At 35.0% G+C, this 14,915-nt stretch overlaps 2 protein-coding genes across 2 annotated transcripts; one reads left to right on the top strand and one right to left on the bottom strand.

The window, feature by feature from the left end:
- Positions 1-1,638: 1,638 nt before the first annotated feature.
- On the bottom strand, positions 1,639-9,516 carry LOC106663664 (GTP-binding protein 1). The gene is made up of 12 exons (XM_024227895.1): positions 9,356-9,516; positions 9,092-9,284; positions 8,161-8,272; positions 7,828-8,008; positions 7,488-7,666; positions 7,260-7,423; positions 6,958-7,196; positions 6,752-6,896; positions 5,213-5,395; positions 5,019-5,154; positions 4,470-4,735; positions 1,639-1,873 (listed from the first exon to the last, which is right to left on the bottom strand). Exons 2-12 carry the CDS (start codon positions 9,200-9,202, stop codon positions 1,691-1,693), a joined length of 1,899 nt encoding a protein of 632 aa, XP_024083663.1. The 5' UTR covers positions 9,203-9,284; positions 9,356-9,516; the 3' UTR covers positions 1,639-1,690.
- A 94-nt stretch (positions 9,517-9,610) lies between these two features.
- Positions 9,611-14,553, top strand: LOC106663665 (DNA replication complex GINS protein PSF2). Its single transcript, XM_014388673.2, has 4 exons — positions 9,611-10,204; positions 13,943-14,051; positions 14,111-14,269; positions 14,350-14,553. Exons 1-4 carry the CDS (start codon positions 9,918-9,920, stop codon positions 14,449-14,451), a joined length of 657 nt encoding a protein of 218 aa, XP_014244159.1. The 5' UTR covers positions 9,611-9,917; the 3' UTR covers positions 14,452-14,553.
- Positions 14,554-14,915: the final 362 nt, after the last annotated feature.

Raw genomic sequence — 14,915 nt, 5'->3', positions numbered from 1 at the left:
AATCTAAGTTTTAAAAAATTAATTAAGGTTTTTAGTTGAGATACAAAAGTCAGTGTCACGAGTGGGATTCAAACACTCCTAGATACACTGCTACTCTACCACTTTATCTCAATTAAAACCCTTAATTAATTGAAAGATATTAATTGGTCAAGCGGACCACAAAAACTAGTGAGTTTTAAAAAAATATTACTCTTGTTAAGTAATTAACCCTTGCTAAATGGATAGAAGTGGAATAATTTCATTCCTGGTAAATTGTAAAATCCAAAATTATGCAAAAATCAATTAAAATAACTTTTCTAATTTTTATAGAGATTTAAGTTAGGGATTGTTATAAACGTATCAACAATCTATACTTCATCATCTTGGACTGGCAGACCAAAACAGCCTAGAAATGCAGGAAATTAAGGCCTCTTTCACATGAGGAGGTTAGTTGATTCAACTAGTTGAACAGACGGGAAAGTGGAAAATACTTTGAACCCCTTCAAACGCAGTAAATTTGTCTGCCTAGGCGGGTCAGCAAGCACATTTGCTGTAACGTTCTCGTCCACACCAGTTGAATCAACTCAAAAGACGCTACTCAGCATTCGTCCTTTACACCGTATCTTCAGGTTTGGAATTTTTTCATGAACCCAAATAACATTTGGGCCCAGGAATTAACTAGTTGAGAGTCAACCAGGCAACTGAATTGAATAAACTAAAATTGTCTCATATATAACTAGCTTAAGTTGACTACTCTACAGACATCAAAAAGTAATTTCAAAAATATCATTTTCCTTAAAAGCATTTGTTTTCTTCCAAACTATTTTTTATTCTTGCCAGTAAATTGAATTTAAATTTACCACTCATGCTTGTATGAAGAAATGAATTATAAAAATGTGTTTATTTTAGGAGATAAGATAATCAATTACAATTTAATTTAATGTTTTATTAAATCCATTATATTTAGTGGTCTATTGACCAAATTACTTCTTTCGATTAATTAATATTTCTATGTAAGGTTTTTAATTTTAATTTCAACCAAAAACCTCACATACAAAAATATTAATTAATGTTTTATTTTGAGTATGAAGAAGACGATTCAGTTAGACAGCCTTAGAAATTTATGAGCCGAGAACTGTTGATATATAGAGGTCATTATGACAGTTTTTTTTGCCTTATGATCTATGCATACATATTAACCATGGTGACGAATTCTTATATGTGTGTTCATATTGGGGGGGGGGGTGTTATTGTGAAAAAAGGGCCAGAGGTGATGGTGGGAATTGAACCCACGACCGCGGAGTCTATGAGCCGAGTCTCCCACGCTAACCACTCGGCTACCGCGGTCCCCCATTATGACAGTTACAAAAATTAAATTTATTTAAGAGAAATAAACTGTTTAATTTTATGTATGTGCATCATCAGCGAAACAGATAATAAAAAAGTATTTTTGGTAGAGAGAGATAAGAAGGAAAAATTAACCTTATTTCACAACAAGTTAATGGAAAATAAACAACCACAAGCTCAAAAATATAAATGATTGAATAGGAAGGTTTGAAGTGAAACAGGAGACGTGACCCAAAATATATATAAAACCACTGCCTTAAGTTTAATAAATAAACCGGAAAAAATAAATTAGAGGTTATAAGTGCTCAAAAATACCTTTTTTATGTTCAATACGTTTTTATGCTTGCAAACGATGGGGGTTGTACTATTGATTCTGTTCCACCAGCGGGTTATTACCCCCGGACCGCCCTCTACCTCTTCGCCTGCCCCTTCCTTTCCTAGATCCATTTGTGAGACCATGGCCCCCTCCGCCACTGCTACAACTGGTAGGTGTGTTCTCGCGTTTTTCGGAGTTTTCCGAATCTCTGCCTTCCTTGGCTCCTCTGACCTGTTTTGAAAATCAAAGCAATCTGTTTAAAACCCTCGACTAATATGAAACTCGATGAGAGGCTTTTGCAAAAGTTGTGATGAAATTATGGTCCACAAAAAAAAAAAGAAGCTAAAATGCATTTTTATAACTTTTAAATTAATATGATTTTTATCATTTTTGGGGCTGATTTTAATATGCTAAACGCAACCGCCTGCCTATATTCTCATTCTGCTGCCACATGACTCCAGCTTGATTTTATTTTGCATTGTGTGATGAAATCCAAAGCGTTTACTTCAAATCGTTTTTACTCCTTTGAAGTGCATCAATTCCATTAAAAATTTGACATACATTTCTCAGATTGTTCGTTTTGGTAAGTAAATGGAAAGAGAAAAATGAACAAAATTCTATTTAGTTGAAAATTTACTTTTGCGTGTATATTATAAAACATAATAACAAAATAAATACCAAAAATCTCTGTAAACATAAACTGTAAAAGTAAGAGGGGGCATTTGGAAGACAATAGGGAAAAAATCAGAAAGACAACAGGGTAGATGGTTAGAGGCATGGAAGACCAATTGAAAACCAATATATCGTATCTTCAAGGAGCCGAAGAATAAGTACAATTATTATATAAGTACATGCTCACATTCATTGAGCTTATGGTATATCAAGGGTAAAAATGAAAAAATATTTTTTTATTTTTTTTTCCATCCATGGCTGATATATCCTCTTTAGGACACCACAAGTTTTGAAGCAATCCATTATATTTTGTGGTTCGATTGACCAAATAACTTTTTTCAATTAATTAATTTTTATGTAAAAGGTATTTATTGCTTGAAATGAAAAAGTTAGTATCACGAGCCATTCATCTATTGGTACATTTCAGTTGTTTTCTAAAGTCCAGTACATTAGGCAAAACGAACTTATAGTGTCACGAGTGGGATTCGAACCTATGAACTTTGGCTAAATAAGGAAATGGGAGATTGGTGTCCGAGTGGATAGAAGTCACGATAGCTCAAGTGGTAAAGCAGAGGTGTATTTAGTTGAAGGCCGTGGGTTCGAATCTCACTCGTGGCACTAACTTTTTCATTTCAAGCAATACCTTACACAAAGATTAATTAATTTAAAGAAGTTATTTGGTAAATCGGACCACGAAATATAATGGATTTAATACATGAAACAAAGTAAATCTTCACTAAAAGCTCTCTGTAGCCATTTCATTTGTTGCCAAGAATCGAATCCTGAGTACATGACATTTGAAAAATGGCAAAAGGAGGGAAAATTCGAAAGGCAGGTTGAGATGGGAAGTTGGTGTCCGAGAGGATCAAACCCACGATAGCTCAAGTGGTAGAGCAGCTATGTACTTAGAGCTACGTATTTAGCCAAAGGTCGTGGGTTCGAATCCCCGCTTGTGACACTAGCTTTTTCATTTCAACCAATACCTTACATAAAGATGAATTATTTTGAAGCAATGTTTTTATTCATGCTTCTTCCATGCTTTATATGCAATATTCATTGCAGTAAGCAATGTGGTTTTATGTGAGTCATTAGCATCGGGCGTTACAAACAAAATCTTGGAAACACCCACCACTGGTCACAATAGAACTTTCTGGTTATGTGACATGGAGCAAGGTCCCTCCTAGTGATTCAATGCAAAGACAGTAAGTTTCGCATCTAAGTGTGAACCGTTTTATTGTTCAAATGAAAAGTGTTTTTCATTGTGTAGTGATGTTACTGCCGCGTGGAACATTCGTGCACAATGTGAAGCATGGGCCTATCATACGTGTTTTGCTAAAGAATATACATCAACATTGTAATCTGGAATTTAGTAAAATGTAAAAAAAATTCATACGCAAAATTAAAACAGTTCAGTTAATAGTTCTTATTCTATTAATTAGTAATTATATGTTGTGAAAAACTGTTCATCAACAACATGCTTACTTACTTTTAATCGGGATTTCAATGCTAAAATAAAAATTAAAATATGTTTTGTCGACATTGAAGTGGAAAACAGTATGTTACTCCGAGGGGACTGAAATTCATCGATTTTATACGATTTAATGAGATTTTTTCAAGGTACTAGCTTTCAATATCGAGACTTCACCGTAGTTCATTCCCAATGAGACCTATTGCGTCCAAAAGGTTTTCCAGAAAAATAATTGTTGTGCAATTTCACAAGTTTGAAAGAGACAGATTTGAACAGAAGGGGGAGATAAGTGTGGTTCGCTGATGAAAAGGACAGAAAGGCGGATGTGTCATTTTCTACTGAGGTGTTTACTACAATAGATGCTGTGTAGCTAGAGCTCTTAAAATGGGGGAAAAACACAAGATTGAATAACTCGTCACAAGGCCTGGGACGAAATAATTTGTCACGAATCCCAGAATGGTTGAGAATAAAATTAAAGAGTTCGCAAAGATGGGTTTTTGGATTCTCAAAGTCTCAATGGTACAGCTTGGAGTAAACTAATCTGAATGCTGTGGGTTCAATACCTAACAGTGACTAACCTTTTCTTCTTAAAGTAATAATTAATTTATAATAAAACTCAAACATGTCCAATTGAGATAATGAAAATAATGGAAGTTGTATAACGCGTTTTTTCAGTGGTAAATTTACCTGATTGTGCAGAGACTGCTGAAGCATTTTGTTAGGCTTTATGTGACCCCGAATAGGTTGCACTGTAGATCCTGTTTGGGGTATGACTCGTACGACATCACCAACCGCCTTTGTTGTACCCTCTCGAAACACCATCCTTTGACCGGCTTTCAGGTACTCGGGATGTTTTATAAATCTAAAGTGTACGACAGCCTTGTCACCCGTCCTCAGACATTCCTTGGACATAGAGAGAATAGACGCCGTCTGCCTTATACTTCCGCAATGAACTAAAATCAAACATTAAATGTTATCGTACATAAGATACAAACTTCCCACAAGCGTACACCATTTGGGAATGAGATTGTCTGCTTAGTAGAAGGTCCTACTTAACAATTACACTACTTTGAAATGAAATTGAAGCTTGATCGTATACAATAAATCACATCAAACAGAAAAATAAAACGAAAGCGAGAACAGGCAAACCAGGAGTTTGAGGAACAATCAAACACAGTTTTGTTATATTGCAAATCACAATGTTACACAATTATTAAATGTTAATGATTAACCCACCCATTGCTTGGTAACGCGAACTAATTGTAGTAGGATGATGTAACACCAGTATTTCAGCATCAAATTCCCAACAAGCGGTTGGATTTAGTGCAGGAGATACCATGACCATGCCTTTTCTAATTTGAGATCTTTTTATCTGAAAACAGTTTATGAACAACGTCCAGTTTTATCGTAAGTTTGTTATTTTTGATTACCTTTTTAAGGGCGAAGGATGCAGTCTGAGAGGCGCTCACTTGCTTAACTGCCATCCTCTTCCTGTGAATACTTTTTACGGCAATGGGTATAAAATGTCCAAGAGGGTCAGGCCCAAGCATAAGGGTGTCATTTAATTTGATAACTCCTTTTAACGTTGTACCCGACACTACAGTCCCAACACCCTGTTTTAAAAGAGGACTGTTATTCTTAAAAAATAGAACTCAAACCCAAGAGATAAAGAATTTTTTTAAATATTTTAAAATTTACATAGTCTATACTTATACTTTGCACAATTATAATTAAAAAAAATAAAAATAGAAGAAAAATACTTTACCGTTATGGCACTGATTTGTAAAGACTATCCCGAGGTACAGTAAACATTTTGATTTAAAAATTTCTTTTTTTTTTAAATCGTAAAAAAATTCCAAAATGTCAAATTAAAAAACTGTTTTCACAGCAAAGCCGGAAACACACTTACCCAACGCCTTGCCACATTTTGGTAGGGTGTGCACATCTATCCAAGTCAAGTACAGTCCACAGCGTTTATCACAATCGCAACGCCTCTTTTGTTCTTAATGCATTATTTTGAGCAAAACCATGTAATAAAATGTTAGTTAAATTTAATTGTTTTAAATAGTTATTCCGGTGTTTTGATCAATTTTCTGCCTAACCATCATAATTAAATAATTTTTATAAAAACTCATGAATTTTTGATCTCGTTTAATTTGGTTTATATTAAAACAAGAATGTTGTAATTAATATAACGACAAAATTACATATACTTAGTTTGAAATAAACTACAAAAAATATGAGTGTCCTGTTCTGATGCTACTCGACGAAAATGGTATAATTGTACGAGCAAAACAATGAAATAAATTGTTAGTTAAATTTTACGAGCAAAACCATGTAATAAATTGTTATTTAAATTCATCAAAATCAAAAAATGGTATTCAGGTGTTTTGATCAATTTTCTACCAAACCATTAAAATTCATTAAAAAAAAAAATAAATAAAACTAATGAATTTTTGATCTTGGTTAATTTGGTTTATATTAAAATAAGTTTGTTGTAATTAATATAACGACAATAATACATGTAGTTTGAAACAAGAATATGAGTGCCCGGTTCTTTTGTCTTCAACTGTACTCGATGCTACCCAACGAAAATCTGGACAGTGGGGATAGTAGAGCATAGAGTAGAGTTGCATGGCAATGTTCATCGGGCAGATGTGCACGGGGGTAAGACAATCTTATGGAAAAATGGACTTTGGATTTGCGTCGGGTAAGTGTGTTCCTGGCTTAAGGTTGCCAAAGTGATACTAAAGGCTTTGATACCGATTCGCTTCCCCAAATACCAATACCCTACAAACAAGCTTCAATATGGGGTTTTCTAGATGAGGAGAGGAATTCTGGAATGACATCCATGTATGGAGAAGGGTTTAGTGCGTCGTTACAAAATGACAGCCTTAACGAATGTGTTAATAGACAACACCATTTGATGTTGATTTTTGTTTGTTTTTAATTTTCTAGTCAAGACTCACTGGAACTGAGTAAGTGTCATCTATCTGAAATTCAGCAGGTTCGTTCTCCTGGCATGTCATTCTTGTTGTTAGCAAGTTTAAAAACATTCTCAGGAGGTCAAGGTTTTCTCCGTTGACGTTTGAAACTTGAAATATAGGGCATAATCTAAAAAGATACAAATGCGAGTATATTAACGTGTTATTATTCGCCTATCAATTAAACAAACCTCTCAGAAACAAAGTTTGTAGCAGAGATGACAACTTCGTCTTTAGAACGGACCATGAGGGGAACCTTACGGCACCCTGATGACTTCAGCGCCCTTGACAGTAACCACAGGGTATCCTGGAGGATCATGGGCGGGCACATGTCAATTTTCGTCACCACTACAAAAACAGGTACCGAAAGGGCAAGTGCGAGGCGTAGATGTTCTTTAGTCATCCCGATAATACCTGCATTAGCACCGACCTGCATAATTTTTAAATTTTAATTGAAAGAAAATAAATTTTTAACAAAACTGTTGAATTATACCATTAGCATTCCAAAATCTGGAGCGTGTCCGGTCATCCCAAATACAGTTGTTTTTAGGTAACGCTCATGTCCAGCAAGATCAATGAAAGTTATGACTTTTGAAGATCTCTGACATATTTTGACCCAATCCAAAGAGCCATGATCTGGCTTATTAACCACATTGCCTAATAACATTTAACCTTAACATTAAATAATAATTTATTTTATTGTTGTTTGTAAAATTATTACCCATGCTGTCAAATCCAAGGATATCATTTCCAACAGAACTTGTCCTCCCTGATTCCATTTCATGCTTGTGTCTAAACAATTTCTGCCTTGCGTGTCCCCTTCCATTGTCCAACTCGCCATGCGTCAAAACTCCCAATAGTGTAGATTTTCCAGCATCGACATTGCCGACCACGGCAACTCTGTTAATTTAATAATAAGTAATAATATATTTGCCCAATTGTATTTTAAAGCATAATTTAATTATAAAGCAACAAATAGATTTACTTGTAATTCTAGATAATTTTTTTTATCTGCATGATTGGTATGTATTAAAATCGATTAGAAAATCTTGAAAGTTCACCTTATCTCAAGAAAATCTTGCTCTACAACCCTCCGTCGTACTAAGTATTGTCCTGTCATCCCCTGCTCACCCTTCTTGTTCCTGAGGAGGACACAATCGGCATCAAGTGTCGCTGCCAACGATTGCAAGGTGGCAACTGATGCGTCATACTCATCTGGGTTTAAACCTGTTTCGCCACCATCTTAAAAATAAATAAAACATTGCGAATTTATAAACATTTTTTGAATCCACTAGTTTTCTTTCTTTTTTTAAATTCATTAATAAATAATAAAACATTTTTTTATTTTAATGGTTGAATATTTTGTACTCGTATTTTTGAAAGAGAAAATGTACCTTCTCCTATACCAACTTCAAAAATTGTCTCTCCTCTTCCATTATCAACTCTCTCTTTCAGCTTCCTCTGGAGTAAGTCAAATTGTTCAGAGGTCGGGCTGACTAGGCTGGCCTGAAAAGAAAATTTAAAATTAATACATTTGTTAACTTCAAAAGCATTTACAATTAGAATAAATAATAATAATTTAAAAAAAGAAGCTATCATCAGAAAGATATTTTACATTGAAAGCCCAATAAATAAACAGTTAAGACAGATGAAAAAACACAAATATTACAACTGCGTAAAACAACTACATGCATCGTACTTGTCACATTGCTTCAGTGGGCACAAGAGTGTTGCACCGATAAAAGTTGTATTGAGCAATGAAAATCTCTTCATGTTGCATCATCTATCACATCTCTCCAGTGGGCAGCTAATGTTACGTTTGAATCGCTGAGATGAACGTCCGTGCAGATTGAACAATGCTCAGGTGTGAGCGTTACTAAAATCTCCAACCTTGTTGGAAATGCTATCGCTGAACGAAAGCTGACATTGTATGCATTAGAAAAGCTAATTTGGATTGTGTTTTTCTATACAAATTCATTTTGAGATGTGCTTACAAACAGCATGTTTTGAGAGCTTGTACAAAATAAGCCTTACTTCTGTTTGTCAGGTAATGGGTTGAAATAAGGTGTGACACAGGGAGCGCATGGGTAGAAATGAATTCTCCTAGAAGAAATACACCCTACATCTATGGATGTAATGAATCCTGAATGTTAATAGGACTGGATTTTTAGTTTTTTTGTGTGTCGAGTCAAAACACAAGTTTCTAGGTAAGCCTCGAAAAACAAATCAATTAATTTTTAAGGTGGTAGTTAAAACTTGAAGCTGGATAAAAGAAATGCAAATGTACGTTATAACCCTGATAATTCTGATGATGGCGTGACCCACCTTGGACCTGATGCTAGAGTAGTCGATCGTCGGCGAAGGGTCGACTTGGGCGTTGATCAGGTTGGACGTGGTCCCCGAAGAAGTCTGTGTATGGTCGACGACGCTGGCCATTTCCGAGTCCGTCCAAAGCAATAAATCCAACTGTGTCCGACTGTTTAGGTTGTTTCACGTATGTTTACCTTTTCTGCCATATCTAATAGGAAAAGAAAGTTAAAACGATAAAACCGTCGATTATGGACGATAATCCAGGGTTGTGATATTTACCAGGCCCACCAATAGGATTGATTTCCTTTTATTTTTAAACAGCCCTGATCTTCATATCAATGGTTTCCTCGATACTCGCCGAGCCAATCCCAGCTGTGATGTCCGGGTAGATCAGGTGACGGAACTCTTAACTCTACTCTACCGCATATGTGGCAACCGTTGGAGAAATCTGAAACGGCGAAAAGTTTTGCAGAATCAAGCTATCATTGGGAATTTGGGATGAACTTGCAGAATATTCCAAAAATAAACTAAAAACTCGCTTCTAACGATTTTCGATTCAACATAATTATTCAAAGGCATTATAAAAAGTGAAAGAGTAAAACAAACTATTCTCCATTGATTATCACTTATGAAATAAGTCTAAATTATAAAATAAAAACAAGAATAAAACGTTATATTTCTTAGAAAATTTCTTATCGTGTTTGACTACAAAAAGAAATAATTAATTGGACTTCTCAAATAATTGCAGAATGTAGGAAAAGATCGAATCGATTCGAGATGTCGTAGATCCTCTGATCTTTCGACTTGGACTCCCGCGCATTTTTATCCTATTTGATCCGGCATGCGAAGGTTATCGTCTATCGGTAAGCGCCGAGGTAGGATGAACATCGCAGAGATCGAGTACCTCGCCGAACAGGAGGAGATCACGATTATCCCCAAGTTCAGCGATCAGCGGGTGATCCACCTGATCTCCGGTGACATCGGGCCCTTTAGGGCCGGTGTACCTTGCGTCGTCCCGATCTGGGTCGCGATAAATCTACGCAAAAGGCACAAATGTACCCTCGTCCTACCGGATTGGATGGACCCGGCGGTCCTCGAGATCAAAGTCGAGGAGGAGAAAACCAGCAGGTAATAATAATAATAAACAATCTATCTTTCAACAGTACTTTGTTTAACAAACCAATCATTTTTTTCACCAGATTTCGAGTTTATATAAAAAATGACAATTTTTTACTTGACATGTTCATTGAACCTGTTTACAAATCTATCTTCTAATTAATTATACATTTTATCTGAGGTTTTGGTTGAGATGAAAAAGTTAGTGTCACAAGCTGGATTCGAACCCACGACCTTTGACTGAATATGCCGCTCCTCTACTGCTTGAGCAATCGTGATTTGGATATATACACTAAAACCAACTCCTCATCTCAACCTTTTCGATTTTTTCAATTTTCGAGCTTTTTCATCTCAATCAAGAACTCAGATATAAAGTATAATTAATTAAAATAATTAGCATGTCAATTATGACTACTAACCTTTATGGTTTAATGTAGTAATTACAGAAGTACTTACTTCGCCAACTGCTCCTCGTGACCACTTCATAAGGCGCTGAGAATCAAATTCTGATTACACAATATTGAAAATATGGCAAAAAGAGGGAAAATTAGGTGGAGATGTGTAGTTGGTGTCTCGGGGGACTGAAGTCATTATAGGTCGTCTTACAGCAGCGGTGTATTAAGTCAAAGGTTGTGGGTTCAAATTCTGGCTACTGACACTAATTTCTTCATCTCAACAAAGACCTCAGATAAAATGTACAATTAATTAAAATAATTATTGCGGTCAATTATGACTAATAAATATATACAATTTATTTATTTATTTTTTTTTACAAGGGTTCACAACAGCAGAGGTTATATAAACTCTTGAAGTGCCGGTGTTTTTGAAAAAAAAAAGCCCATTTGCAAGTGTGTCAGGTTTGAATGCAGGGCCGCTGGATTTACCTTACATGTAACCGTATCAACGCCTACATCGTTGCGGCCACTGACGCCCTTATATATGGTTTAATATAATAATTACAGTGGTACTTCGGTAACAGCTTCTCGTAGCCACTTCATAAGATGCTGAGAATCAAATTCTGATTACTCGATATTGAAAATATGGCAAAAAGAGGGAAAATTAGGCGGAGATGTGGAGTCAGTGTCCTGGGGAACCAAAGACACGATAGCTGAAGTGGTTAGAGCAGCGGCGTATAGAGCCAAAGGTTGTGGGGTTTGAATCCTGCTTTTTGCATTTCAACCAAAACCTCATATAAAATGTATAATTACTACGGACAATTATGATTACTGAATACATATATCTATCTTCTAAGTTATTGTTATAATTTCATTTAATCATTTTACAATAATAATAATAATATTATCAAAAACAATATGAAATTAATCATTCATAAATAAAATTACATATGTAAAGAGCTCTGATTCATAAAAATTATAAAATTATAATTATTTTGAGATCATGAGATGTGATCTGGTGTGATGTAGGTTTTAGAAAAACATTTTCTTTATCGTGCCAACGTTTCGACCTTTATTGAGATCATCTTCAGGGCCTGGGATTTATAAATATTGTTTAAATTTTACAAATACATGTAGGATGTAAAAAAAATGAATTTATACGATGTTAGAAATTTTAGATTCAATCAAAGTATTTGTGCTCACTCAAAGGGATTGTATTCTGTGTGTGATTGAATCAAAAGGCCTTTTGAATGAACCACAAGATCATTTTATTGAATTAGAAAAACAAAAATTGATACTGCTATCAGAAAACTCCGCTCACAAGCAAAATCCTGGTTATCAGTGTCTGAAGAGTCTCCTACCTTTTATGATGAAGGTTCCGGAAAATAGGAAACTGATTGTTAGAAACCAACTGCAGCAGGTATTAGATGACGAAGAAAGCGGAGAGATTCCGCCACTGCTTTCAGATCAATGTTATGAGGGGGCGTGTTCTTCTTCAAGTTATGAGGAAGAAGTGGGCTGTCCTCAATTGTACTTCCTATGAAAAACGTATATGAAAATGTAAATAAAAATTTGATAAATAATAATTAAATGTAATTTATATATTTCTTTCCTTTTTTAAGGATTATTTAAAAAATAATAATAAAAAATGAACAAAAAGAAAGTAATTAAAAAATATTCCTTACCTTATAGTCAGAGCCAAGCATTCCTCAGGAGATATCACTTCTCTAAAACTTGACCACCTTTCGAGTGAAGGAAGAAAGGTTTTCAAAATATAACCAAACTCCCTGCACGCATTCGGTAGTATTCTCAAAACTTATGTGAAATAAAGACTCTAGCTTCTACCTCAGCCACCCTACCTGAATCTTGCTCTTTCCAACTCCCCCTTAACTGTTCTCAAGAGAAATCTTTTAATAGAAGTTTCCATTACACATAGAATTTTTTTACAATCAGGGATTTGAGAACCTGACCTGGCAATTTTAACTCTTTTCTTAAACCACCAACTACAATTCACTGATGTCAAATTCTGAAGTTTAAAACAAGATTAAGAAAGTTATTAAAATAAAAAGTGAAGTGAAACCAGAAATATTAACATAACATTTATGTTGTTGTAATGTCTGGTGGTCTAAGAAAATCAAGTTAAAATCAAATTTTATATCACAGGTGCAATATGCAATATCCAACTCAGCATTTAGAAGGTGTTGAGCTCTTTACTTCAAATATTAATTATATTTCAATTATTATCTAAGTATAGTCGTTTATGTTAAAAACATTATCAAACGAAAGTGGGCGGCAAGATGGAATGTCTGTAGAGATAGTATGAAAGAAATTAAGCCAATTGTACATAAATGGCCAACTGAGGAACTAGAGAGAAAAGAACTTGTGATTCTCTCTAGGTTGCGAATAGGTCACATCAGGCTAATCCATAATAGGCTTTTAATAGGCAACAACCTTCCAACTTGTCCTCGATGTATGCGAAGTGGAGAACGCGTCATTTTGACAGTAAAACATATTTTGGTCGACTGTCCCACTTTACAACCCTTTAGGCAAAGGCTCAACCTTTCGAGTGATTTACAGGAGTTACTGGGTCCCCAGTGTTTCTTTCGAAGAGCACTTTTCAGCTTTCTCAAATTTATTGGAATTTATAATGAGATTTAGGCCTTTTCCCAAATTGTTATACCATTGAATGCCTGCTAATGTTTGAATGAGAGTTGCAAGATTTCTTTTTTCAGAAGTTTTTGAGGCTGCCGGAGTGGAAAAATGAAATGGAAGGAAATACAAATTGCGGGGTAATGAACTGCAATGCCTAAAATCGCAATTTAAATAAGAAAAATAGCTCCCTCAAAAAAAAAAAAAAAAAAAGAAGTGTATTGTGTTTTGTTTCTTATTATTGTTATGTAGAATTAGTTTATGTATCATATTTGAATGGAAGAATAAAAGGATAAGGATGAGCCTATACTCATGCTGAGACTGTTGCTAGTCTGACTCCATTATTATTATTAGCCATACAAGCCTATGGGAAATGTTTAAATTATGGAACAAAAATTCACAATTCTAATCAAAAAAGAAACAGAAATAAATTTTATATGTAATTTAAAATGGGATTTTTGCATACATTTGGCCTTCCAAATTAAGAATTTTAAAAAGAAAAATTAAAGCTTGGATGGCAATAGGATAAATTAGTTTATGAGTGAATGTTTGGAGTCAGCTTTATAGCACTCAGGGATATAGCTAACCTAAGATAGAAGGTTTGGATGTTAGGGCGTGAAATGACCTTAGCCGTTAAACGCTCTTAAAAATTAATAATAATAATAATTATCTAAGCTATCAATTATATTTCATTCAAAATTTGTAGGGTATTCACAAAAATGCCAAGTGACCATTATCTAGGAATCGCTCACCTACTGTTCTCTAATGCTCTTGAGGACATCGCTAACTCTGACCAGATTAGGACATTACTGAAGGTATATCTAAAATCAGAAAGCAAAAAAAGTTTAAATAATTTATTTAACCTTGTTTTCAGGATCTGTGGGATGTTAGAGTTTCTAAGGCACGATCCTCAGCAGATTCTTTCTTGAAAAACGGAGGCCGCCATGCAGGAATTGATTACCTGACACAACTGGAAATCTGCACATTGAGGCCTCTGCTTTTAGACGCTTTAGATACTGTTTTCAAACTCAGTGTAATCAATGATTGCAGTTATTGTTTATGTCTGACAGTCAAATTTGTTTTTGTCTGAATTTGTGTTCTTTCTTTGTTTAGGCTCCACAAGACCCATTAAATTTTATGAATGTATCTTCATTTACAAGCCAGTCTCAGTCTCAGTCGCAACAAGCATCCACCAGTTCTCATTCGGAGTTATGACAACTTTATTCCATTTCCCTTCCATCTTTACAAAACTCGAGCAACAAAGAAATTGTACAAAATGTAAAGTTAATGCATAATAAATATTTTATTTAAAACAATTATTTGTTGTGTTCTTTGCATTTGTTTAATTAATAAGAGGGCACGGGGGCGTCGTTGGCCGCAAATTTTTAGGCTTGACACAGCACTCATCACTGTGAGGTAGGGGTTCCGGGTTCAAATCCAGCAGACTTGCATTCGAACCCGACTTATTAACAAATGGGCTTCTTTTTTTTTCTTTTTTTCAAAAACACTGGCACCCCAAAGGTTGATATAACATCTGCTGTTGTGAACCCTTGTAAATAAAAATAAGAAGACACCTGTAACTGTGGTAGCAGTATTAGTGTATGCAAAGCAATTCATCACAGAAAGGTCCCAGGTTTTGAACCTGGCGTACTTCCCAATGAGCACTTTCTATGGAACAC

This window comes from Cimex lectularius, unplaced genomic scaffold (genome assembly GCF_000648675.2).
Source record: "Cimex lectularius strain Harlan isolate CLEC.00 unplaced genomic scaffold, Clec_2.1 scaffold135, whole genome shotgun sequence".
NCBI classification, from domain to species: Eukaryota; Metazoa; Arthropoda; class Insecta; order Hemiptera; family Cimicidae; genus Cimex; species Cimex lectularius.
This window is presented reverse-complemented; position numbering and strand designations above follow the sequence as displayed.